A 25386-nucleotide genomic window follows, 5' to 3' on the forward strand; every position below is an offset into this window, starting at 1 on the left:
AGCAGAAGAGGCTCCAGCAGCATCCCCCCCAAGGGGTCCAGGGTGCAGCTCAGGCACCTGAGGATGGCACTGTGTCAGGCCCAGGGATGATTTGCTATGCCTGGTGCTCTCTCTTCTTCTGAATTTTCAGTTTCTCTAAGGAGAAGCCAAACCAGCCCGAAAGGAAACACTCTGTTCCCACTGGCTTCAGCCTCTGTTTCATTACAGACACCTCACACAGGTGGACAACAGCCAAGACCCCTCCAATTCTGAAATGTGACTCCTGGGATTTCTGTCCAGTGCTCTCACACAAGGGGCAAGAAAACTGGGCAGCATTTATTTTCTTTATACAGAAGTTTTGTAAGTTGATCTGTAATGTAACTTTCTCCACTAAATGTCTTTAATTTTTTAAATGGTGACATTTGACTGTGTCTGGTGCTCGGTCTCAGTGTGCTGATGGTAGCAAAGCTGTCCTGGAGGCAGTTTGGTGGAAGAGCTGCTGCTGCTCCCCCTTCCTTGCCCAGTGTTTCCTCCGAGGGAGAAGCAGGGCCCTCGGGGTGGGAGGGCACTGTGCATGCACTAAATCCCATGAACAGAATCCCTGCCAGCTCCAGGTGGGAGCTCTGGGCTGTCCCACCCCCAGGAGCACCTGGGCACACCTGTGCTGCCAAATCCATGCCACAAGGAAGACAAAGAGGGACACTGTGTTTATTGTCTTAAAGTGAATTTAGTGCGTGTGAAAGCAGGAAAACAACTCAAACCTTACACACCATAGACTCTTCCTACACACTGACCTAGAGATTCAGCTGAGGTGAGATTTGCTCTTCCTTCCATCCTTATAATCCCTGTGCCAGTTCCAAGAGTGCAGACTCCTCCTCTGCACAGGGAACTGCAGCACCACTCATTTTGGCCACACATCCCAGGATAAATTCATTAATTCAGTCAGAACTGAGTGAGCTGTGATCACACACAGTTCCTGAGGAGTCTCAGCTCCAGAGCTTTCCATCCAGGCCCTGCTGCACTTGAACACAGCACAGGCAGCTTTAGTTTGCAAATAAACTTTTAGACTGTTCTGCAAGTGGAAAAACTTGTAAAAAAAATCAGTGTTTGCCTCCAGTAATCACCTTCATACTCTCAAAACCACTTGCTGAGATTTTAGGGGAAACAATTTGGTGCTGCAATAATTTGAAGTGCAAAACCAGTGGAAATAAAGAATCTAGTCCAGAAGCAAAAATATCAACGATCAAATTTCTTAAATGAAAAATAAATTACTTCATCAACTGAGAACACAAGGTAATTGTCAGTATCTTGAAGAATTCAAGTTCATCTCTTCCTGATACTTTTCACCCTCTCACTGGGCACATCCTCAGCTCACTGCCTTGGCACTCATCCCTGCCAAAACAAGGACAGGCACCGTGAGGGATCCAGCAGCAACACAGGGAGCCACCAACCTCACAGAAACCCCTGGAAATGGCTGTTGGTCATTCTCTGCCCCAGCTCTCAGGGGTGCAAAGGCTCAGGCACAGCAGCCAACGAGAAGGGTTGGGTATAATCAGCTTTAATGTCATTACAAAGTACCAGTGACACAGCCAGGAGCTGCTTTTCAGAGAAGCACATCAGGAAATTCATAAAAGCAACAACTTTGTTGCTGAATACAGGACCAATTTTCTGTATTGTATCAGAAAACTGCCCCAGTCCAAGCAGCCCCAGAGAGAGCACTACAGCTCCAGCAAACCACCCCAAACCCCAAAATATTCAAGATCCAAGGGTCAGTCTCCCTAGAAGAAACCCCCAAAATACTTCCAGCATTTGAGGCTTCAGTTTTGTCTGTTGGCTTTTTAAAAAGGGGCACTTGGTATATATTTTTCCAATGGTCGTCCAATTTCTGACTTTAATAGAGGACATGTTTGTTTGGGCATTCCATGATGATCCTGATCCCAGGATGGGGACAAGGTCTCCTTTGGTTTTGGCAATAGGTTCTGAGGTGTGTCCTGCAGTGCAGTTACCACTCTTCTGTCACACAATGGAAGTGAAAAGCAAACAAAGGACACACAAAAAGCATCTGTCTCTGGTTTGTTCACCTTTTGGTGCTGGAGGAAGCTAATGATCATCACCTCCTTCCCAGAACTCCCCATTGTCAATGTGCATGTCTTGAAACAATCTGCAAGACAGAAAATCAGTGACGCCAGCACATAAAAAAGTCAAATACGTTAAAAAAGTACCACCCTAAATACAACAACAGTACAGCAAGTTCCCTTGTTTTTTTCAGTGTCACAAACCACCATCCATGCCCTGTGGAAGGGGCAAGAGAGGGGCAAGAGAGGCTGCCATTGTCCCCCTGCTGTCACCTGTCCCACAGCAGCACCTCTGTCCCTTGGCTCTTCCCAAGGGAATGTCAGGCAAATCTGCAGCTCCTTAGAGCAGCTCTTCCCCAAATCCTCGAGCTGCTCCTGAGCATTGCCAGGGAAACACTCAGGGAAACTCAGCACAGAAAGGGTGAGGCCATGACCTGACCAAAAAAAAATCAGAACAGGCTCAGAAGACTCCTCCAGAATTTTAAAACCAAAGTTCTTAAAAAAGCAAAGCCATATCCTGAATCACTCCTGATTTTTACTGTTAGTGCCAATATCTGAGAGGAGAAACTGTGCCTTAAACTGCAGCTACACATTTCAGGTAAGAAATGGGAGAGGCTGTAAGGAGAAGCAGCAGTGTGTGTCCAGCAGTGGAGGGGTCCCTGAGCACCCACCTGTTGAAGCAGGGCGAGGAGGGGTCGTCGAAGTGCCGGTAGGGGTTGGTCCGGGACAGGGAGCTCAGGCAGACCCAGCAGAAGTACTGCATGCACCCTGTGCAGGTCATCTTGTTACAGCCATCCAGTTTCTGGGGAAAAAAACCAAGGACTGGTGCTAACAGAGCCCCACTGTGGCAGGCCTCAGTCCCTCTCTGCCAGCAGCCCCCACAAGCACAGCAGTCAGTGAGCACAGCCCCCTGCCCCACCGCACTCGGACACTTTCACTGGGAGCTGGGATCCCAGCACTGCAAATTGGTTATTATACTAAAAATACTGGAAATCTGTATTTTTCTGAAGCTAGATTGATTTCCAGCTCTAGCGTGAACCAGAGGTACCCTGAAACACCAGGAAAACAAAAGGATTCATGTAGATCCAGAGTCAGCCTGGATCTGTTCAGTGTGGGAGCCTGACCACTGGTCACTGTTTGTACTCCAGTCCTTGGGATCCACAAATATCACCCCACCTCGTTTTCCATGTCACACAGAAATGGAAAGTTCTCTTAATGTTTCCTAGAGATTTCCTCTCCCTAGAGGCTCCAACACACCCAGAACTGCCTCCCTGTGGGTTTTCTGCTCCATGATCCCCAGCCTTTCCCTCCTCACTCACCTCGATGGGGGTCCTACAGCAAGGACAAGACTTGGAGTTCTTCACCAGCCATTTCTCACTCTCCATCTCCTCCAGGGTTTTCTGAAACATTCTCTTGCCATAGCGTTTTTCCAAAAATCTTTTAGTTGTCTCATCTGCTTCTAAATATTCATTCCTCAATTCTATTAATTTCTCTGGGGGGCAAAATCAAACCAAACCAGACAGCTTTTGTAAGATATTAGATTTACAAGTCCAGCTAATTGCAGCACAAAGATTCTCAAAGAACAATAATGTCATGAATTAAAAAGCAAGAAAACTATTAAAATATATAAGATGATACTATTAAAACCACTCTGCCCCAACACTCAGCAGTTTTACACTGTTTTATTATAAAAGACACCTGTTGATGGAATTGGAACAATGTAAGATAAACTGAAAATGGAAATATTTTTTTCTGACTACACATTTAATGAAATTCTCTCACAGGATTTTAAGGCTAAAGAGAGAAGCTTCCACCTGATTCCAGTATTAACTCTGGCAATACAAAATACTGAAAATATAAAGGAATTCTTCCCCTGCTACAGCCTCTCAGCATTTGACAAACAGCAGTTTAGGGAGCTCCAGAGCTGAGGAGTCTCACCCAAGGAATATTTAATTGCCAGCAGAAAACTCCCCCAGTCCAAGCAGCCCCAAAGGAACGTGATTCCAAAGGAATGCACTTTTCAGAAAGCCCAGGGTGAGGAGCTGCCTTGCCCAGCTCTGGACTTTGCCACCCCAGTTTAGCAGGTGTGGGTGTGACCGTGGAGCCCGGGGGGAGATGACTGACCTGCAGTGACCTTGCAGGGGGACACCCCGTGGTAGGTCATCTTGCAGAGGGTGCAGAAGGCGTAGTTGCAGCAGGAGCAGATGCCCATGGTGCAGCCGGGCTCCAGCATCACGGGGGTCTGGCAGCCGGGCCGGGGGCAGTAAACCACGTCAGCCATCAGGTCCAGGCTGGACTGCAGCAGCAGGCGGTCATAGCGGGCAAACAGCTCCTCCCCAACCAGCTCCTTCACCTGCCAACACAGCCCGAGGGAACAAATCCTCACCCACACACACCCAGGCCTGGCACAGCTGCCCACAGCAGCTGGGGCTGCCCCTGCATCCCTGGCAGTGCCCAAGGCTGGGAGGGCTGGGAGCACCTGGGACACTGGGAGGTGTCCCTGCCATGGCACTGGGTGGGCTTTAAGGTCCCTTCCCATCTGGGATTCCCTGACTCCTTGCATCTGTAATTCTGAGCCTGCTGCAGCAACAGACAGCAAGTCACTGACAAGGTACCAAGAGCTCAGATGAATCCACTTTGGATTCTCCAGCAGGTCACAGGGAGTCAAGGATCTGCTCCCATGGAACAGGGACAGGAGAGGGAACGGCCTCAGGCTGGGCCAGGGCAGGCTCAGGGTGGGCACAGCAGGAATTTCCCCATGGAAAGGGGGCTCAGGGCAGGCTCAGGGTGGGCACAGCAGGAATTTCCCCATGGAAAGGGGGCTCAGGGCAGGCTCAGGGTGGGCACAGCAGGAATTTCCCCATGGAAAAGGGGCTCAGGCACTGGAACTGCCCAGGGAGGGTTGGAGTGCCCATCCTGGAGGTGCCCAAGGATGTGGCACTTCATGACATGGTGGGACTGGGTCAAAGGCTGAACTTGGTGACCCTGGGGGTCTTTTCTGACCCAAATGACTCTGTGACTGCCAATGCCCAGCATGCAGAGCCAGGCCCTGAACTCAGGTTGGGTTCCAGAGCTCCCAGCCCCCGTGCACGGGAATTACCTGGCCTGGAGTGGCGACAGAAGAACACTTGGGCTCGGGGCAGTTGAGGCAGTGCACCTGCCCATCCCTGATCTGGATCTCAAAGTAGTCCTTCAGGCAGGCCTTGCAGTACACGTGGCTGCACTCGGGGAAGCGCATGCACTCACTGCCCCGCTTCTCACAGAAGCAGATACCGCACGAGTACATCTTACTGTTAAAGCACTTCCTCCTCTGGGCCTGGTCGAAGTCCAAGATGTCCCTGATCAGACTGGACAAGGACTCCACATCCCGCACAGCCCTGGCATCCACGGTTTCCTCCTCGGCTGTGGCAGAGCCCGTGGCACCCCCAGAGTCCTTCCCAGCCTCGAGGGGCCCCACTGCTGTCCGGCCCTGCCCCTTCCCCCGAGGGCACATTTTCAGCTCATATGGCGATGAAATATTCAGGTAATTCAGTGTTTCCTCCTTCAGAAACTGCATCCAGGCAAACAGCACCACACAGCCTCGGTTCTCTTCCCACACATTGTCCAAGTGCTTGCAAAGGGCGCTGAGCTGGGAGAGAACAAAGAATTCCTGATTTCAGGAAGTTTGTAACTCCTCACTGGGCTCCTCCCCTCACACAGTCCTTAGAGCAAACTTTGACTTCAGACTCAGCAGTTCTTATGCTGAACAAAGTAGTTCTCACAGACGCAAGTTCTCCCTCCTCAGAACAGTAATCAAATAAAAACCAGCAAGAGACAAGAGAAGAGCCAACAGAAGCAACGTCATTGTTTTTTTACTTTGCTAATTATTAACTTAGCAGTCAAAATGTACAAAATCCCCTGCAAACCTGGGCCTGGGAGAGCCATTTCCCACTGAGGGTGAACACGGGCGGGGAGGTCGATGGGTAGTCAGGTGGGAGCTCGAAATTCAGCACGAGGGGAGGCAGGAAGCTCACGGAGTACTCGAAGCCACTGCCCTGGAGATTCTCTGTGGAACTGCCTGAGCCAGGGCCACCGAGGCACAGGAGAAATAACAGAAAAATGAAAATGAACCAACTGTTGCTGTTTCTGACAGCACCCAATGTCTGTTAATTTGATGGATTTCTGGGGTTAAAACTATTTGTTCCACCCTAAACAACAAAACTCTCAGTACAGGAAAATGTCAAGGGTTGAAGGTCTGTGATTAAAGCAGTTAAACAGCAGCACTGTGAAATGTCAGATTCTACACAAACCAGGAGCCTGGAAACAAATCCTCAGGGGAATAAAACCCAATAAATGAACTTAATTATTCTGAAGAAGTGCTACTACTCATCTGTGATTTCAGAGTTTACTGAGGATGTTCTGTGTATGAGGATTAAACTGCTCAAACACAATCTCCAACAAGCACAGCAGAGGGTGAGCCACAGCTTTGTCCCATCACTGCTCCCTCAGGTCACTCCCCAGCAACCACCTGAGCTCGGTAAAGCCTCCCTTGGGATAACACAAAACATCTCAACTCACCCCTCACAAAAACTTTGAAGTCTTGAGGCAACTCCACACAAATTCTTGTTTCTCCTCCTTGGGCAGACTCTGCTCTCTTAAACTCATCCTCATCGTAGATGCTGGCCAGAGCCAGCAGCTCGTCCTCCTGAGCCTCCTTGTCCTCAGAAGACATTTAACTTTTCTGTAGAGTTGCCACCACTCTGCAACATCAACCAAGTTAACAATCCAATTCAAATTATCAATCTGAGGCAGCTATTTTATAGCATAGTAAACTTCAGAAAAACCCAGCTAAGCTTTAGGAAAAAAAATCTAAAACAATGTGCAATATAATTAAGGTATTTTACAGGTTGAAAAAAATATTGGTAGCTTTATAACATTTTTTTAAAATCCCCAACAGAATATTTAAAAGTCAGAAAGCAAACTGTGTTTCCCTCCCTGTGTAAGGAGGGAAATAATGAAATATGGACACGGAACGGGTGACACAGGGACATTTCACTGATGTCTGGAAGAAAACAGACCCCCCCAAAAAGCACGGGAGAAATTAATTAGTAACCGTAGCTCTTGTCCAGTGCTCTAACACAAACAAGGAAACAGTCCCATTTGTGATTGAAAATATCAGAAAAAGATTCAAATCCCGCACAGGCATCTTGTAGGTGCACTCGTGGAGCATCTCAGCTCCACATTTGGGAAAATCAAGCCAGTTTGAGGCTTTATTCGCTGAGTTACCTTTCGGGTCAGAGCAGCGCGGAGGCCGGGCCGCGGAGCCGCTCCCCGAGCACCCCTCCAGGGCCGGCCGCTCCTCCGGGCTCCAGGCAGGGGCAGGGCGCTGCTGAGGGGAGCACCCGGCCCGGGGCTGCTGCGGACACACACCAGCACCACCGTCAGCCCGGGCTCGGGGTGAGAGTCCCCCCGGTGCCCCGGGCCCGACGGCTCGCCCAGGGCTCGGGGCTCATTTCCAGCCGCAGCAGCAGCGGGGACCGAGCTGCGGGCCCGACCCCGCGCTCCAGGCCCAGCTCCCCGCGGCTACGGCGGCTCCGGCCGCTGCCGCCGCTGCGCCCCGGCCCGGCGCGGGGGGACAGCCCTGCCCAGCCCGGCCCGGCCTCGGGGGAATAGCCCGACCCTGACCAGCCCCGGGAAAACAGCCCGACCCGGCGCCGGTGGGACAGTCCTGCCCGGCCCGGCCCGGCCCCGCCGCGCCTGCTCCTCACCTGTTCCTCACCGGGGCAGCCGCGGCCGGGCCGCGCGGGCCGGGTAAAGAGAAGGGAGCCCGGCGCTGCCCCTCCCGGAGCGGCGGCGGGGAGGGACGGGAAGGGAAGGGACGGGAAGAGCCGGCGGGCGGAGGAGGCGCCGGCCCGGCCCCGCAGCTCCCCCGGCGGCCGGGAGGGCCCGGCCGGCCCAGCCCGGGGTGCTCGGTGCCGCTCCGGGCCCCGCCTGCCGCCCCTCCCCGGCCCCGGCAGCGACCGAGCGGGCAGAGAGCGGCGCCTCCAGCAGCGGGGCTCGGGCACTGGGCGGGCTCCCCCGGAACGGGCACGGTGGGAGCGCTGAGCAGGAGCCGGAACTGAACTCACTGAGCCCTGTGGCTCCCTTCTAACGCGGGGCATTCCATGGCTGTGATTCATTCCAGGGAGCTTAAACTCACACCCGCCGCACCCATCCACACCCCGTGGGAAGCCGCACAGCCCCGGAGCAGCCCGGCAGGGCTCCCCGCACACCCCAAAAACCAGGGACACACAGCCCTTCCCTCCACCCCGGCCCCTCTGCATTGCAATCAACAGCTGCAGCAGGTGATCCAGTAGAATCCAGTGCATTTATTTCTTGCAATAACTGAATGGGTGTTTTTCAGCTTTGGATTTTAACACATACAAATTAATTTTTGCAAGTTTAATGACAATCAGTACTAGAAGCAATTCATTGTATAAAGCTCATAGAAAAAAAAAAAACAAACAAAACAAACCAACATATCCATCAGTTCTTGGTTTTCCTGGAAAAAAAGAAACCAAAACAAAAAACCAAGCATTCCAAATGAAGGCCTCGTGGAAGCAAGCATACCCCTGCCAGAAAAAGTTAGGAACAAGTCAGAATCAACTATCAGCATAGGCAGCTGAAATACAAGTATTCACTCTTTCTACAAGCAGCTAATTTAACTAAAGACAAGGAGTTTACAGGGCCTAATTAGCTGGGGAGCTTGTGAGAAACCCACTCCCCTGTCCAGGAGCACATTCTGAGTCTGATCTGCAGTCTGGGCTAAGGAATAAAGGTGCTGATGAGCCACCCCCTGCTCTGCAAACCTCCTGTAACCATCAACTGTTCCAGTGCAAATCAGAGTGAGTCCAGAGCAGGCATTCACACTAAACCAAGAGCAATGGAAGACTCTGCCTTTGCTCTCCCCTGCCCTCCCTGGAGTGCAAGTGCTGCAATCCACAGGGAAAGGGAAGAGCAGGGTGCACATCAGACTTCAGATGTTGCTGTCTCCCTCCTTCAAGGGAGAATTGACTCAGCCTGGACATTAAAAATGGAGAAGCAGCTTATGGCTGTTCCTAGAGGTCTAGTTAGACTACCAAAACTTCTAAATACAATCAATAAAGGCAAACACTGCTGAGCTGAGCGAGTCCTTCGCCACCTCCGTGTTCTGACCTGCTGCCCTGCCCAAACCTCTCCAAGAGTTACCAAGAGTGCTGTGGGATTCACTTGCTTCAGTTTGTATTCAGAACGTACAAAGTTGACAACTTAAAGCTTTATTGTAGTTTGCAATAATATAAACAAGTGCTGAAATTCAGTCAATGTCCATTTCTGGAAGCTTCTTGTCGGTGGCTGTGGGGGCAGCGCCCTGCTCGGGGGGCTGGGTCCCGCTCCCGGCGTCGCCCTGCCCGTCCAATGGTCCGTTGGCTTCCGTCGGCTTCTGCTCCTCCTTCGGCAGCTCCACCTTGGGTTTGGGCTTGTTCACTATGGGGTTACAAATACTTGCCAATTCCTAGAGAACACAGAAAAACCACATCCTCAGAAATGGTTTTAGTTCCCACAGTTTAACTTTAACTTTTGAAACCACTGTCGGGAATACTCCCATTGAGGGCTGATGTTCCCTGGTACTTTTGAGATTTCTCACCTCAGTTTTCTGAGAGTAATAAACACAGAAACTCATGGAAATACAGTGAGTTATGTAGAAAAACTTACTTTTGCTTTAGACTGTATTTCTTTTGCTTTTATAACTGGGTCCAAAGTAAGACTCCTCTTGTTCTGAAGGTTGAGGTTGTTGTTCATCCACTCCATGGCTTCATTGGTGCTCTTCTCCACCTTTGCCATGTCTGCTTCATCGAGATGCTCATACAGTTCATCCTGCAACACCCAAACAGGAGCAGCTGTGTCAGTGTGTGAGCACAAACAGCATCCTGATTTCCTCAAAACTTAGTTTGAGGAAATATACTAAAAGACCATCTAGCCATTCAGCCAAGGGCTGTTGTAGTTAACAAATCAACAGAAATGATCACCCACAGCTCGGTAACAGGAGACTGAAGATCTCCTGCTGCTGGCATTTTGCCTCCATGACAAAATCAACACCTGATTAAAAAAGGACTGAGATGTGCAAGGCCCAAAATCCACTTCTGAAAATCTATTAAACATCAAGAACTCCTAAGCTCACTGGGAGGTTGAACCAGATTTTTGTCTGAAGCAGGTTACCTAAAATTCAGAAAATATTTGTACAATTTGCTTGCATTTTTCAGAAATTAAGTGTGAAAATACCTTTGCTTTGAATGCATGAACAGCTTTCATGTACTGCTGGATTTGCTTCCCCAAGTCCTCAAATGCTTTTGGTCTTTCCTCTGATTCTTGGAATCTTGCCTGAATAGGCTGACCCAGAGTCTGAAACAAAGTACAACAGGTATCAAAACTCACGGAGCATCACTGAGGGATCCTCAGGGTTTGACAGGATACATCAGCTTTCCTGAACTCCTCAGAACTCTGACTCTTCCCTCAACTGACAGCAAAGACTGAGCCTCCCTCAGCCCTGTTGTTACAGGTCTGTTGGAGTCCTACTCCCCACACACAATGCAGAGCAGGCTGTTGTTACCTCAGAATCAGCAGACCCCACACAGCTCCTCGCTGGAACAAAGTTCTCCAGCTTTGGTAAATTCCCATGGGAATGTAAAAACCACTCACCTTCAGTTCTGCCAATTTATCAATGTATATTTGTTTGGGCTGGTCTTCACCATCTTCATAAAGCCAATTTTCTGTATCTTCTAGCTTCAGTGTGAAGCTATTGCGGTCCTGCAGACACACACACAAAACAGGCAGGTGACACCATTTATTAGGTGACAAGTGGCATTAAATGGTACCTGGAACCTTTCTGGAAGGCTTGTATTTTTAGAATATAAAGAACTCTGTCTGGAACTCTTTATCCTATTTTAGTGAAAAATAAGAAATAAAATATTCTTCTGTAGAGCTTTGTGGTGGATTCCAAGCCCAAGGAAGAGCCATGTGTGACAGCCACATTTCAGATCAAATACTGTCACATCAAAGGAATTTTTGTCCCCCGCACGCTTGCATTGTCATTACATGAGCAAGCCTGAGAACAGAGGGAAACACTTCTTTTACAAAGGTGCCATAAATGTCACCTGGCATGTTCCAGTTTGGGCTCTGCAGACACCTGGCTGGCAAAGCTCCACTGCAGTCAATGGAGATGCAGCCAGGTGCTCAAAGGTTCATCCCTAGAAGCAGAGTTAAATCCATTACACACCAAGCTCCTTCAGCACAACAGGGAAAGCTAATACTGCCAAGAGATTTTTAGGCAACCAGTTCAGATACAGGTGCCCACATTTAGTACATTATCAGCAGCAGCAGAGAGGTTACAATTATTTCTTTAAATTTAAAGTTTGAATATGTAACTTATATAAATATAGTATGTGATACAGGCCAAGAGTCACTAAATCCAACTGCTCATTGTACCTGTACAATTTATCAGGACAGTCAAGCAGCAATACTCACATCCTCACTGACGAATTTCTCATAAACACCGCAGAGTTTGTCTCTCATTTCATACACGTACTCCTCCACTGCATTCTTGGCATCATTCCTCTCTTTCTCCAGCTTATCCTGCATTATCATCTTACCCTGTGAACAAAGTGTCAAATTAATTGGCTAAAAAGCTCTTTTAACATTTATTTCCAGGACACCTTGTTAGCAAAGGCTCAAACCAGATCAAGATTTTGCAAAACTGTGATTTACAGAACACAGCACATGACTGAAAACTGATTTCAGTTTTGATGTGATGTCCAGTACAGCACAGGACAATCCTACTCCAGCTGAGGAACCTCCTCCACCTTGTACCTGCAGGTGATAGTGGATGTTTTTTGCAGAACAGCCCTCTGAGAGTGACAGCTCCCCTGCCAAGAGCAATGAATGTATTCTGCCTCCACGGGGCACTGTTGTTCACCGCAGACTTCTGCTTGTTTTATTCCTTTTAATCCTTTCCTTGACCTTCCTTAACCATTTGAATGAAAAACAGCATTTCTGGAGACCAACAGGTGACATCTTTAGCTTGGGCAAGAAGAGTTTACCTCGTTCTCAATGAACAAGTTGAGCATGTCCTTCCCTATCTGCCACACCAGCTGGTTCTCGATGGGAAGGTCCACTGTGGTCGTCTTCACTTTGGCCTTCTTGGCCTGAGGTGGCTGATCCACTTTCTTGTCCTTTGAGTCAGCCTGAGAAGTCTGCATTAAAATAGAATTACATTCACAGTAAAAACAGCATCACCACTCAATTCAAGGGGAGCAGTCAAGATTTACATCAGAAAAACTGAGTTAGCATCTCAACAAGAGAACCAAGCACTCCCTGCCATTCTGACACCTCAGCTGCTGAAGCCTGAGACATTTAATGCAGACAATTAATAAACTTACCTTTTATGGGCACTCTATATTCATGGGGGATGGTGCTCATGGTAGAAACCTGTTCTAGTATTCAAGTTATTGAAAACTAGATGATTATTTCTTCCCTGAACAGGAGAGTTCCCCCATTTTATCAGTAGCAGGTCACCTGACAGGTCTGCAGTTATCAGTGCCATTTGTGTCCTTTCTAAAGCTCTAATCACAATAGACCACCAGTGCACTGAAATAAATGTTCAGCTTCCAGAACTATGACAAAGGCAGCAGATGTGCTCACACTCCTCATATTGTCACAAATCTCATGAAAATAAAGTCTCAAATGCTCCTCTTACCTCCATTTCTTCAGACTCTGCCTTATTTTCAGGCTGGGTTTGCTGCTGCTCTTCAGTCTTTTGTTGCTCCTCGTCTACTTGCATCTTCTAGAATTCAGAGAGATCCAATTTCACACATTAAACAAACACAGATCACTGCTTCAGTTCCTAGGCTGATCCCTTAGCATCTCTAATGCTCTTTAGGCAAAACAAACAGAATGAAAACTGCAGGAATAAATTATGAGCTCCCAGTCTTTGCTCCAGCAATTCACGGCCCCATTAGTAAGAATTTGATCTACACCTCAAGTCCTGGTTTCAAGAGATCTGTCACTGGTGTAATATACTACAATGAGTACTCAGTCTCAGATTTCAGCTGTGGGCATGTCTAGTAAATCCTTACACATGCCTGAGCCCCTGCCAGCTGTGCTTTGTGGGGATTCTGAGCAGCTGGGAGCAGTGAGCCCGTTACCTCTTCCTCCTTCGTGTGCTGATCCGTCTCCATTGGCTCCTCGTTCTCATCAGATTTATGAACCTCCACCAGAGATGCACTTGAAACACTGAAGATGCCATGGATATTTATTCTGACTTTGACTTTCACTTTGGAACTGGATCCATCTGTTTGAGGAGTGACCTTCTGAACCAAGAAGTGAGCTATACAGAGGGGAAAAAACCCAAACACTTTTGATTAACCTCAGTTCTGAATGCAAAGCAAACCCCGACTGCTGCTGACACAGCTCACTGCAATGTGCTCAGGGAATGTTAAAACCTACTCAAGTTGGAAAACCCAGATTTTTTACTCAGCAATGCTGGGGCACAGCTATTGGGAATTCTCTGTCAAACCTGGTGTTACTTTTATCAAAGCAAAAGACTGCACAACTCTCAGGGTGGCTCTTCAATTTGCTCCAATATTAGGATGCTCTTTTTGCCCATAAACTTCATCCTACTCCACCTATTTTACTGAAAATTCCTTTGAAATATTGTCCTGAGAGCATTTGCAGTAGGCTGCATGTCCAGACTACATAATTAGACAGAAAAGGCTTGAAACACAGAAAAGATTTTTAGTACAAAATGGTGCTAACCTATAGCAGGGTCTGGGTAAGGCAGCTCCTTGGGGGAACTGTAGTAGGCCTCCAGAGTGAAGGGCTCCTTCCTGTAGAAAGTGAGGACCTTGGAAAAGGGAGCAGGGTGGTTCTTGGGGAAGACCTCACAGTCACTGCAAGAGAAAATACAGCCTGTGTTCAGTGTGACAACACAGCAGGTTAAGGTAACAAAACATTTCTAGATACTCTTAGGGAAAAAGCTTCCTTAAGAAGTGACAAGACTGTCCTATCTTTCAGGTTAATAACACAACAGCCACGCAGGAAGTACCAAACTGCCACTCAACCTTGGTTTTGTTTTCTGCCATCATTAACTTCAGAAGTATCAAAACTGGAAGTGTTAAATAGGCACTTAACCCTGGAAATACCCTGTTCTAAGGGTATTTACTGACATTTGTTATTTACTCTAACCATCAGCAGCAATTTTAAGCTGTAACATGCAAGAAGATTGTACTGGTTGTACCTTAGGTCTTTGTAACATGCAAGAAGATGGCTGTACCTCAGGTCTTCCCCTGCTGGTGAATTCCATCGCAAGGAGATGGGGTATGGTATCAAATCAGTGATAGAAAACTCTCTCACTTTGAAAGCCGGAGACAAAATTGCACACTGCAAGAGCACAAAAGCCACATTACAGATGCTCAGACTTTAGGTGAACAAGCATTTAATTCAGCAAGTAGCTATTGATGCTGCTTAATATTCTCACAGCAAGAGCAAACAGCACTTTTTACCTGCAGTGCACAGCCTCGTGCCACAGCCTCATCTGCATTCAGGGTCGTACTGACTTCTTTGCCAAAAAATTTACTGATCTTATCTTTGACAGCAGGAATTCTTGTGGTACCACCAACTATCTCTACTGCATAAATATCCTCCTTCTTCAACCCTAGAAAGGAGTCAGACAATAGATGAAATGTTTCTCTTTCACATTAATACACCGACATCATAAACCAGAAGTTTTAATAGACCAACTTTAGGCTAAGTTTCTAAGCAGTAAAAGTTTCAGCTCTTAGCTTGAGTGAGAAAGTTTTTTAATCTTGTAACTCCTAAGCACAAAACCGTTGTTTGTGGAAAACCCTTGTGTCCAACATGCAGAGGCAGCCTGCACTCTGGCTGCCTCCTGTCTCATGCACAGCAGCCCCCACACAGCCCCACTTACTGGCTTGCTCCAGCACGCTGCGAAGGGGCGGCTCCACTCTTGCCAGGAGTCCTTCACACATCTCTAAAAATTTGCTTCTGTTGGAAGAATCCATAAACAAAGCTCCAGCACACCATAAGCAACATTGCAAACAGGATGCCCAACTCAAGGAATGCTACTGTCACTGTGTACTGCAGGGTTTTCTCTCCCCCAGTCCTAGCTTTATACTTTATTATGTTCTCCCAGACAAAACCTGGTTCCAGTAACCCTGGCATCCTATCAACATTCCCAGCCCTCCCTCCTAACTCAAGGCCACTGACCAGGCTCTAAACACTTTCATTTCTAGCACCATTCCTGCACATGCTGCTCTTTGATTTCTCACCTCCCTTCAGCCATAAAAGCTGACACTTCATACCAAGTTTTTAACATCCTGAAGGGCACTCTGAAGTGTCCCACTGTAGAGCAGCCAGTGTTACCTGTTCATGGTTCCAGACACATCTATGTCATTCATGAAGCACTCTATGTTCATGGGCAAGTCAGAGGCATTGGCACTCATCAGCTTCTTCAGCCTCTCACATTCCTGGTACAGCCTCAGCAGCGCTCGGATCTTGGACTTGATGTCCAGTTTGTATTTCTTCCCAAACTCCTCACAAAAGTATTCCACCAACACCTCATCAAACTTCCTGCCTCCAAGGGTTGTATCGAACGCTGTAGCAAGAACCTTAAAGGAAGGGAACCCTTCAGTACCCGTTCAATGTGCCATTACCCAGTGAAAGCAATCAGCAGTTCGCATCAAAGCAGCGCTTTGTTTCAAATGTAGTTCAACTCTAAGTCAAAGAAATCAGCCTTCCTGGAATGAGGTGACAACTGCTTTAAAAGGAATTTAGGGAGACTGGGCAGGACTTAGAAACACAATCTGTTCCATAGCTGGTGCTGGGAGCAGATCTCTGTTCCAAATTCTGCTTAGCCACTGTCAGTTTGAGTCATATCCCAGTTTAATATTTGATGCCTCCTAAGGGTGGAACATGCTTACCCAAAGCTAAAAATAAAACACGAAGAAAATAAATGATATTAACTCTTAAAACAGGTGCTCCTTTTTGATGAAGGAATTATCTGCAAAGAACACCTGTAGTCCACCCACCTCAGCTCATTCTGCTCTGTAAACACACCAGGAATTTATTTTTTTAGGAACAGAAATCATTACCCTCAATAGCCCTTCAGATGGCTTTGGCCTCTACACTGGCTAACAGCCCTGCACTCTGGGCCCCAAAGCATCCTTTCCACACTGCCATGGCTTCCAAGTTTAAAAACCAAATCCAAGAGAAACACACAGTTTACATTTCCTCACATAAATAAAACTATGAGAAAACAAGTGTTGTCAGAACATTTCTCTGCTTTTCACTACCTCATGCTTTAAATTCTGCATCTGTTTCTCCAGCCAGTCATGAGAAAGATATGGTAACTGCAAAGTCCAGATTGTAATAATTAACAATAATAATAAAATGCCAGTAAGAAATGTTAGTGTTTGCTGCAAAACAGCTTTGGCAGTGTACACTCACAAATACACTGCCATTTGCTGAGCTTCCACTGGCAGCTTAAAGCAATCAGGAATGATTCTTCATTGTACATGAGCACCACAGTGAGGGCTCAGAAACAATGTCTGTCACTTACACCACTGCAGGAATTCCTGCTTCAACACCAGATCTCATGACTGAACTGGAGTATTTTTCTGAAAGCAGCACAGTCAGATATGATAATTTCTGAATAAACCATTTAATCCAGGTTTTTTATTCTTTGCCAGTCTGCTGATTAAGGCATGTTTGCTTCCTCCACACACTGCTCAAAAGCTCTCTAGTTCCCTGCCCTACTTTTTGCTCCAGACAAAATACAATCTTAAGAACAAGACTGAGCTCTGTGGATGCCCCTCTGTGAAGCCAGGCAGGCTTGCCTGCCACAGTCCACGGGTGTGCTGATGAATGTTCTACAGATAATCAAAATGGATGTGTAACAGCTTGTTTACTTTCAGTTTGCCTTTGTTGAATGCACAAACAGAAACTTGATATGCAGAATGCCCCATGTCCACAAAAACAACGTTCCGTGGCTTTTCTTCCAAGGCAGGCAGGTCTGGCTTATAGATCCCATATGCAAGTGCAACTACAGAAATAAAAGCATAGTTAGGACATAGAGCTTTGTAATTATCAAGAAATAAGTGGTAATCAGGAATCAACATTAGCATTTCATTGTGCCCCTCAAGCTACAGACACTGAATAAACAGAATTCTCAATGCTAAAGAAACACAGAAGAACATTAAACAGTACCACCCCTCCCTCAGCAGCACTGAAACAGATATTCACCAAATATTGTTATGTCTTTGTAAAGCAATGAAAAAACAGACCTGAATTTAAGAAACTTTCTGATCAACTCATCTATTCCAAGTGTATAAAACCAGCTGCAATTCCAGAAAGCAAGGCTCACTGGCAGAATAAAAGCATTTTCATGGAGTAAAACTGCAACACTGAGTGAGGCACAGGAAGAATTACCTGCAGTTGTTTCATTGATTAGTTTCAGACAGTTGAGACCAGCAATCTGGGTAGCATCCATCACAGATCTCCTTTCTGCATCTGTGTAGAAACAAGGAACCTGCAAGGAGGTCAGAGAGCCACTATTAACATTATTAACATTTCCAGGAGCCACCTTCAGGAAACAGTTACAAGGGTGGACAGGACAGTGAGCTCATGGAGCACAGGCCTCCTTCAAATGCAGCGCTCATTTCAGTTGCAATAGAAGAACAGCAAAAAAAAATTATATAAAGACAAAGTTCCTTTTTCTATTCCATATCACAAGCCACTCATTTCTGGAGCATGTAATCAGAAATAGGAATCAAATATTATTTACGCTGCTAATCAGCTGCATTTTAAGACCACTAATGATACAAGTCTAGTTTCCAAGAGGTGTAAGATTCAGTTTAAACAGAAAAGAAAGATACCTGGACATTCAAGTTTACTTGTCAATTGAATCAGATTTAATTTAATGCTGCAGCACTTCAGTTCAGACAGTAACTAAGTTCTGTGTGTTTTGCTGGATTCCATACTTACAGAAACAACACAGTCAACCACAGGCTTCTTAAGAGCATTCTCAGCAGTCTCCTTTAATTTGGTCAGAAGCATTCCTGTCACCTGCTCAATTGTAAAGTTTCTTTCTTCTTCCATATACATGGCCTTCAAATAAAAATTGTGCACACTCATTACACTGCAGTGGAACCCATGCACCATCCCCATTATCAGCCTTTTATTCCCTTCCCTATTAAGGCTTTCCATTCAAAAGAGAACACAAACCACAGTGAGCAGATTCAAAACAGAGAAATAAAAGGAAACTTTATCAGTTTCCTCCTCTGGCTCCTCAAACATGCCAGACTTACCCTGATGCCAGTTGAGCCTGTTGGCAGCTGGACAAGTTCATAGGCAAGGCTTGCTTTTTCAGCTTGAACAAAGGGATCTGAGAATGCACGACCATGAAATCTTTTAAAACTTTGTACTGTATTCTTTGCATTTGAAATAACCTAGAGGAAAAGAAATCTTTAATACAACGTGGCAGGGGAACATCTGAATTTCAAACAGAAGACAGAGTTTTGTTCTCATGCTTCTCCCACCAGAGTATTTTTGTCATTTGTATCTTAACAGCATCTGGGCAGGTGCTGGGAGGCAACTTCCCTCTGGTTGCTCAGGGAACCTACAGCAATTTGAGATGGAAAATAAAATGTACACTAAAAACTGAGCCAAGTCTATAAAATATTGATTACAACACACTCAAATTTCATAGTGCACGTGTAGGAAACTCTTTAGAACTGTTAGCAAAATCTCTTTCCCACTCACCTGTTCTCTACCCCCTACCTTTCTACAATGAGTTATTGCCCAAACATAACAAGCACATGGATGTAAACTCCAGCTCAGGTTCATCACATGCACATGACACTCAAGACACAGATATTCTCACAAAAGACCTCTCAAAAGGACCTGCTCATGAAGCTTTAGGAGGTCAGGAGCACCTTGATTTAACTGACAAAAGGTGGACTGACTTTCATTACCAGCAGAGATCAGCACAGAGAAGTGAAAGCCCATCCCAGCTGGCTTCACACAGCACAAGTGAAGGGAACTGTGTCACCGACAGCAGAGCGAGGCACGCACTGAAAACCACAGGCACTGAGAGAGCAGACAGGCACTGTTCCACAGAGTTACCTGGGATCTGGGCTCAGGCAGGTTCTACCTCCTAAGTAACTTGGCCTGGATGTCTCTAAGTTTAGTCTGTGCAGGACACACTCATCTCTACAGGGCTCTGCACCAATGGATTTCGTTAAGCTAAGCAGACTCAATTCCAGAAAAAACAGCTGTGTTTGGTTCTAGTACAGTTGTGCTGTTCTTGAATAACATGGCTGTGTCCAGGGGTTTTTGTATTTTAGGTAAAAAATCTTCACACATCTCTAGGCTTTTTAGGCTAAGAAAAAACAACTGTTTAACTAGTCACTTCCTGCAGAAGACTTGAAAAAAATAAATCATCTTTTATAGGGGTTACTTACACAGCAACATAAAATGTGATACAGCAAGACCCAAATACCATGAGTAGAAAAAATCTTCTTAACTTCTTCCCAGTCCTTAAATTACATTTACCTGCCTACAGCAACAGAAATTCAGACTATGGGCAAGAACACCCAAGAGAGATATTTAGGTTGCAATTCAGCCACAAAGGGTCAAGAAAGCTCTATCTATTTACACTCAAATATGCCTCCTTTCTGCCAAAACCATGCACTTAAGGGAATTCTATAGAACAGAGTCACGTAATTAAAAGCCATCATAAAGCACAGGGACTGGAACAAACTGGGGCAGGGTGAAGCACCACTTGTGAATTCAGGTTCACAACTTGAAAAAAAAATTAGTAGCTATCAGAATTTCTTAAGAGGCACAGCTTTATTTTGTACACTTCATTACGTGCAAGGATCAACCCTGAGATTTCCCTGCCAGATGACAAACAGCGGCCCATGGTGAACAGCTGAGAGCAGCTCAGCTGTGCTCTGGTTAGGGAGGCACAGCAGCTCGGGGACATCTGTTATCTGCAGTGACAAACCCCACAGAGCTGCTCTGAAGTGTTCTACCCAAACCCCACACTCACCTGGCTCTTGGCTGCAGCACCAATGGAGCGATTCTTGGGCCCAAAGGATATACAGGCTCTGCAAGGAAGAGAGAGCTCAGTCAGTGACTCTACAGCTGCACACCTACTGCACATCTGCTGGGTAAAAATACTGATACTGTCTGGAAGGTCACTGTAATTAATATGATTTGGTCCATTAAAACCATTGGTCACTCGCTGCAATCTGTGCATGGAAGGTTCTGTGGATTCTGTGAAAAACAGGCACCATAACTGCATTTAAACCAGCAGCAGCCCCCCTGCAGCACAGCCCAAGCCCAGGCTCACCCATGCTCTCCAAGCCTCCCACCTGAGCACTGACTGGGCACAGCCCTACCTCAGTAACTGCCCGTGTGCGTGTGCACTCAGGGATAAGCCGGTAGCTACAGCACGGGGAACATTCGACTGCTCACACACAAACACGAGGTAAATCAGGTATTACAGAAATCATTCCTACATGTCTGCAGCCCATCCTAACTAAGCTTTCCAGGTTAAGGGAAACCCTTCAAGGGCAGAAAGAAACTACCTGCAGAGAAAGATTGGTCTTTCAGTTTCATCTGTACCCACTGAAACAACATGGGGCACAGAAAGAGAAATTATGTTTTACTCTCCCCTGCTTTGTGACAGCCTGCAGTTCTAAATAGAGAAATTCTCCTTTTAGGAGAAATTCCTCAGCTGATTAAGCCTCTTGATTTACATATTTAACAAACTGTAGGAGCCCTAACAAAACAAAATCCAGCCCTCTAATCCAAGCTGTTCATACCACTGAGGTAAACTTGGTGGGGGGAGCCCTGCCATTAGGTAAGCAGATCTTTACTGCTCACACAACATGCCAGCTAAGTCTAATTAAGCTGCTCTCCATGCAGCAGGTTAAGAATCTGCTTTACAGCAGGGTGATGCCACAGGGCTGCTACACAAAACATTCCAGCTCAGCCTGAGGTTTGGAACTGGGTGTTCCAAGCAGAAACTAACCAAAACCAACCTGAAGGCTGGGGTGACACAATTGCATTGGGTTTGTATCTCCTTCCAATTTATTAACAACTTCACAAATGCTACAAGGCCTACCCTGAAGTATGTGCTGCAACAGAATGAACATTTCTGAATAAATCTGCAGCTGTTTGAAACAACTATTTGTGACATTAGTTAAAAAAAAGCTAAGTTTGTGCTCTGCAGACCCTCAGGCCCACATCAATGGAACGGGAGGTAAAAACCTAATGAGCCCAGAGCAGGGAGCTGGTTATTAATTCACTCTGGTCTCCTGAAAGGAATTAAGACATGAATTGTGTCCTTCTCTTGGAAAAAACAAATCCAGCTACTTCACTGCTGAATTTACAAATCAAGATCCCCTCACTAACACAAATGCACAAATTTAGATCAGAGCCCTGGCAGGGACCCAGCACAGAAGTGAGTGAAATTAGGAAGGAGGGAGAGAAGGAAGAATTTTCAACCAGTCTCACTCCCCAAATCAGTTCACAAGAACCAGTAAACTCATGAAATACAAATTGCACTATTACACAATTTCTGGGAGCTGAAAAACTAACCAGTGCACTTTAAGTAGAAACATTCACAGTGAAGGTCATCAGAGGTCTAATGAAACAAGTTCAGAAAGTTAAAATCTCTGCCTCGCATACCTGGAGGCACCTGCCCACCCTCCCACCCACTGCCACTCCCTGGGAAGGTCCCCTGTCCCCTGACAGTTCATGTCCCCTGCATCGATCACCAGCTCCAGAATGTCCATCACAATGATTTCACTTAACTCAAGGCCCTTCATCCTACAGAAATAATTAAACTATCTTATTTTTATTTCTCAGTTTCTACTACCTTTCTCTCTACCACTTTTCCATGTCCAAAGACAAACACAGTTTGCACAACTTTGGGATGTACAAGTTCAAATTTTACAGCACTCCAGAAGAATCCAGGTACCAGAGCTGAAGGCAGATTCTGTGGGAGTGTCATTTGTGCCACTGAACTCAGCCCAATGCACTCAGGGGGGTTTATTTTAATAACACAAATTATTACACTAACACACACAAAACACAGTGTTTAACCCTGACCACGAGCCAGTGCCTGAGGAAACCTGTCACTACACCTTGCATGACTTCCCCCCTGTAACAACTGCTCAGCACTGATTTTTGAACCAGGCTTCTGATTCCAAGTCACTTAAAAACCATGCAGGAGTTCTTTTAATAGAAGGGTCTGCTTGCAGAATGCTTTTCTGCATTCCCTCAGAACAGCACCTGGAGATTAAGCCCTGCTAAAACCCTCTCATTTGCATTTTGCTCATTTTTTCCAATTTCACTTCAGGCTCCCATAACTGAACTATTTCCCAAGAGATGCACCATGTCAGCTATTTTATTTAGCTCATCTCCTTCAACAAGGGAGATTTGTGCTCACATCTCAAATATACAGGTATATTTATCAGCAGGACTTCAACTCCATGAGGGTCAAATATCTACAGCTACTAGAAACCTGCTCTGACCCTCTCTACTTTCAATATTTTCCCAGAACATCTAACCTTTAAATTTCCACGTTATTGAGAACACTTAAGAGATCTCCAGATACTCGGGCACACATGCTGAATTCAAAATTTCCTTCTCCATTTATTCATTGCTTAGAGACAGGAGCAAGCAAACAGTGATGTATGGTCTAATGAGAAGCAAGGTCACTCTGGGCTTTCTGAGGTGATGTGAGGGATCTAAAACAGCCCAAACATCAAAGATGATGCAGCTGTCTCACCGAGGATCTTCAGGATCTGCTCAAATAGAGCCACACTGCAACAGAGGGGAAGCTCCAGAAACAGTTTTAGGGCTAGAATTTACTGACCACATTGTACCATGGAATCATGGATTGAGAGGGACCTTAAAGCTCATCCAGTCCCCCTGCCATGGGCAGGGACATCCCCCCACAATCCAGTTGTTCCAAGCTTCACGCAGCCTGGCTTTGGGCACTGCCAGTCATCCAGGAACAGCCACAGCTTCTCTGGGCACTCTGTGCCAGAGCCTCCCAATCTTCACAAGCAAAAATTTCTTCCCAATATCTAATCCAGACCTCCTCGCCATTAGTTTTGAAGCCATTCCCCTTGTCCTGGCACTGCAGGCTGCTGAGCAGCTTTCCAAACTCTGATCCCAGGACAAGCCATGGCTCACTCACACCAAGCCCGGCACCAGCCCAGGCCAGCTCAGCCCTCCCCGGTCCTGCTGTGCTGGGACCGCAGGGGAATGACAGTCGTGCTCCCGGAACACGGCGTACGAACACACAGGGAATTAAAGTCTGGCACTTCCAGCAGCCAGGGATGCTTTTCTCTACACTCACAGCCCCCGTCCTTCTAATCCAAGGGCAGAGCCCCGCCTCGGGGGGGACAAACCGGCCGTACTGCACCGAAAGGCTGGGGGAGCCGGGGCTGCTCAGCCTGGCAATGAGCAGCTCGTGCGGACACCTCGGAGCGTCTTGCAGCGTCTCAAGGGGCTACAAGGAAACCGGAGAGGGACTCTGCATCAGGAACCGGACTGACAGCACAAGGGAGAACGGCTTCGACTGAAAGAAGGGAAATTTAAATTAGATGTAGGGTAGAAATTCTTCTCTGTGAGGGTCAGGAGGCACCGGCACAGATTGCCCACAAGAACTGTGGTTGCCCCATCCCTGGGAGTATTCGAGGTCAGGCTGGACGGGATTTGGAACAACCTGGGATGGTGGAAGGGGTCCCTGCCCAAGGCAGAGGGGTAGAACTGAATGAGCTGTAAGGTCCCTTCCACTCCCTTAGCATCCTATGATTCTGTGATCCTACGAAAGGCAGCTGAGCGGGCCTCCCGAAGCCCCGTCCGTGCCCACCGCGCTTTACCGCATCTCCGCGAGCACTTTATACCTCCACTCCTCACGGCCCCGCCACTTCCCTCCCTCCCCGGCCCCGCCACGCCGGGCCCCGCGGGCGCCTTGCCGCCGCCTCAGCGCGGCTCCCGGGCTCACTCACGGCGTGCAGCGGTCGCTGTACTCGTTGGCGACAGTCTCGATGCCGCCGGCGCGGGCCACAGCCACGTAGCAGCTCTGGAAGCCCAGGTCGATGCCCACCACGGACATGGCGGCGGCGCTGAGGGGGGAGCGCGGTACCGGCAATTCTCGAAAGATCCCGTCGGGCCGCGGCCGCGCCGGCGCTGAGGGCGGCCGAGATCTCGCGAGAGCGCGGGGCGCGCGGCGGGGCTGAGGGCGGGCGCTCTGGGCGGGCTCTGAGGGCGCTCGGCGCCTTCCCCTTCGCCGAAGTTCTTTCCTTGCGTCAGGAATGGCAGAAAAAGGCGACAAAGGCACAACTTGGCAGCACTGCAAACGTCGCTGAGTTGTTGCCCTCAGTCCGAAGCGGTCGGTGCCACAGAAAAGTTGTTCAGTGAAACTTTTTCTTGATGTAAAGACCTGAGGGTGACAGATGTGGATGGGAACAGCGCACACACCATGAGATGTAATGATTTTACAAGTACAGTCTCTAGAAACACAGTTTTTGAAGAAAAGGACTTCAACGCCTCCTTAGAATTTTTCATTTGCGATTCAGACATCACTTGAAATGTCCAAGGCCAGGCTGGACAGGACTTGGAACACTGGGATAGCAGAAGGAGTCCCTGCCCATGGCAGAGGTGGAATGGGGTGAGCTTTAGGGTCCTTAAAACACAAACCATTCTGGAATTCGTGTTCTGATTATTCCTGAATTTGAGGGATTGGTGGATTCATCCTAACACAAGCCTAACCTTGATAGTTATGTCTGTGAGTTTCGTGAAACTGAATGTTTAGGAATACTTTGAATTCCATGATGAAACACGCCAAAAGCTGCATGGCAGTGCAGTGTGTCACCAACAGTGCGTTACCAAGGGCCCAGTGCTGTATTTACACGGCTTCTCCTTGTGTCAGTGACACAGAACACACACCCAGAGACACTCTGGGGCAGGCAGGAGGGACTCCTGCCCCAGAGCCATTGCCTGCCTCAGCCATTCCACTCTGGCAGCTGCAGGAGGCTGGGAATTGCCTCAGGAATTGCATCACGGTGCTAATGACAGAATATTAATGACGTGTTTGACCTCGGGCGTCCTTGTGATGCCTGAAGTTTTAGCTTTCATATTTTCCAGACTGCACTGCATTGGTTTATAACTCTGAACTCCCTATAAAGTATCAGCAAGTTCTGCTCCCAGCTCAGTCCCACAGAACAATCCTTTCCCAGCC

General features: G+C 47.4%; 2 protein-coding genes across 5 annotated transcripts; both read right to left on the reverse strand.

Annotated features, from left to right (window-relative positions):
- Window positions 1–1213: 1213 nt before the first annotated feature.
- On the reverse strand, window positions 1214–7904 carry RNF14 (ring finger protein 14). Of its 4 annotated transcripts, XM_058034787.1 has the most exons (10): window positions 7802–7900; window positions 7320–7449; window positions 6612–6793; window positions 5960–6111; window positions 5155–5682; window positions 4179–4407; window positions 3374–3546; window positions 2726–2856; window positions 2061–2140; window positions 1214–1371 (listed from the first exon to the last, which is right to left on the reverse strand). In XM_058034787.1, the coding sequence occupies exons 3-9, from the start codon at window positions 6763–6765 to the stop codon at window positions 2080–2082; spliced, it is 1428 nt and encodes a 475-aa protein (XP_057890770.1). In that variant the 5' UTR covers window positions 6766–6793; window positions 7320–7449; window positions 7802–7900; the 3' UTR covers window positions 1214–1371; window positions 2061–2079. The 4 variants fall into 4 exon arrangements, with proteins under 4 accessions (XP_057890770.1, XP_057890769.1, XP_057890771.1 ...); XM_058034786.1 differs by lacking the exon at window positions 1214–1371 and having other exon boundaries at window positions 1522–2140; XM_058034788.1 differs by lacking the exons at window positions 1214–1371; window positions 7320–7449 and having other exon boundaries at window positions 1522–2140; window positions 7802–7904.
- Window positions 7905–8381: 477 nt separating this feature from the next.
- Window positions 8382–24326, reverse strand: HSPA4 (heat shock protein family A (Hsp70) member 4). The gene is made up of 19 exons (XM_058034584.1): window positions 24155–24326; window positions 20173–20230; window positions 18428–18568; window positions 18105–18227; window positions 17550–17649; window positions 17030–17163; window positions 15486–15730; window positions 15031–15107; window positions 14606–14757; window positions 14377–14483; window positions 13860–13993; window positions 13250–13431; window positions 12802–12888; window positions 12146–12298; window positions 11574–11699; window positions 10749–10856; window positions 10332–10451; window positions 9765–9926; window positions 8382–9564 (listed from the first exon to the last, which is right to left on the reverse strand). Exons 1-19 carry the CDS (start codon window positions 24259–24261, stop codon window positions 9367–9369), a joined length of 2514 nt encoding a protein of 837 aa, XP_057890567.1. The 5' UTR covers window positions 24262–24326; the 3' UTR covers window positions 8382–9366.
- Window positions 24327–25386: the final 1060 nt, after the last annotated feature.

This window comes from Melospiza georgiana, chromosome 15 (assembly GCF_028018845.1).
Source record: "Melospiza georgiana isolate bMelGeo1 chromosome 15, bMelGeo1.pri, whole genome shotgun sequence".
Taxonomy (NCBI): domain Eukaryota; kingdom Metazoa; phylum Chordata; class Aves; order Passeriformes; family Passerellidae; genus Melospiza; species Melospiza georgiana.

Excerpts from the sequence above, each read along its gene's own strand:
- RNF14 (XM_058034787.1), bottom strand. The coding sequence starts at position 6,765 with ATGTCTTCTGAGGACAAGGAGGCTCAGGAGGACGAGCTGCTGGCTCTG. Across the intron at positions 6,112-6,611 it reads CTTCAAAGTTTTTGTGAGGG|GCAGTTCCACAGAGAATCTC; the intron begins GTGAGTTGAGAT and ends GCCCTGGCTCAG. Across the intron at positions 5,683-5,959 it reads AATGGCTCTCCCAGGCCCAG|CTCAGCGCCCTTTGCAAGCA; the intron begins GTTTGCAGGGGA and ends GTTCTCTCCCAG.
- HSPA4 (XM_058034584.1), bottom strand. The coding sequence starts at position 24,261 with ATGTCCGTGGTGGGCATCGACCTGGGCTTCCAGAGCTGCTACGTGGCT. Across the intron at positions 12,889-13,249 it reads AGCACACGAAGGAGGAAGAG|AAGATGCAAGTAGACGAGGA; the intron begins GTAACGGGCTCA and ends TCTGAATTCTAG. Across the intron at positions 9,927-10,331 it reads TTCATGCATTCAAAGCAAAG|GATGAACTGTATGAGCATCT; the intron begins GTATTTTCACAC and ends TGGGTGTTGCAG.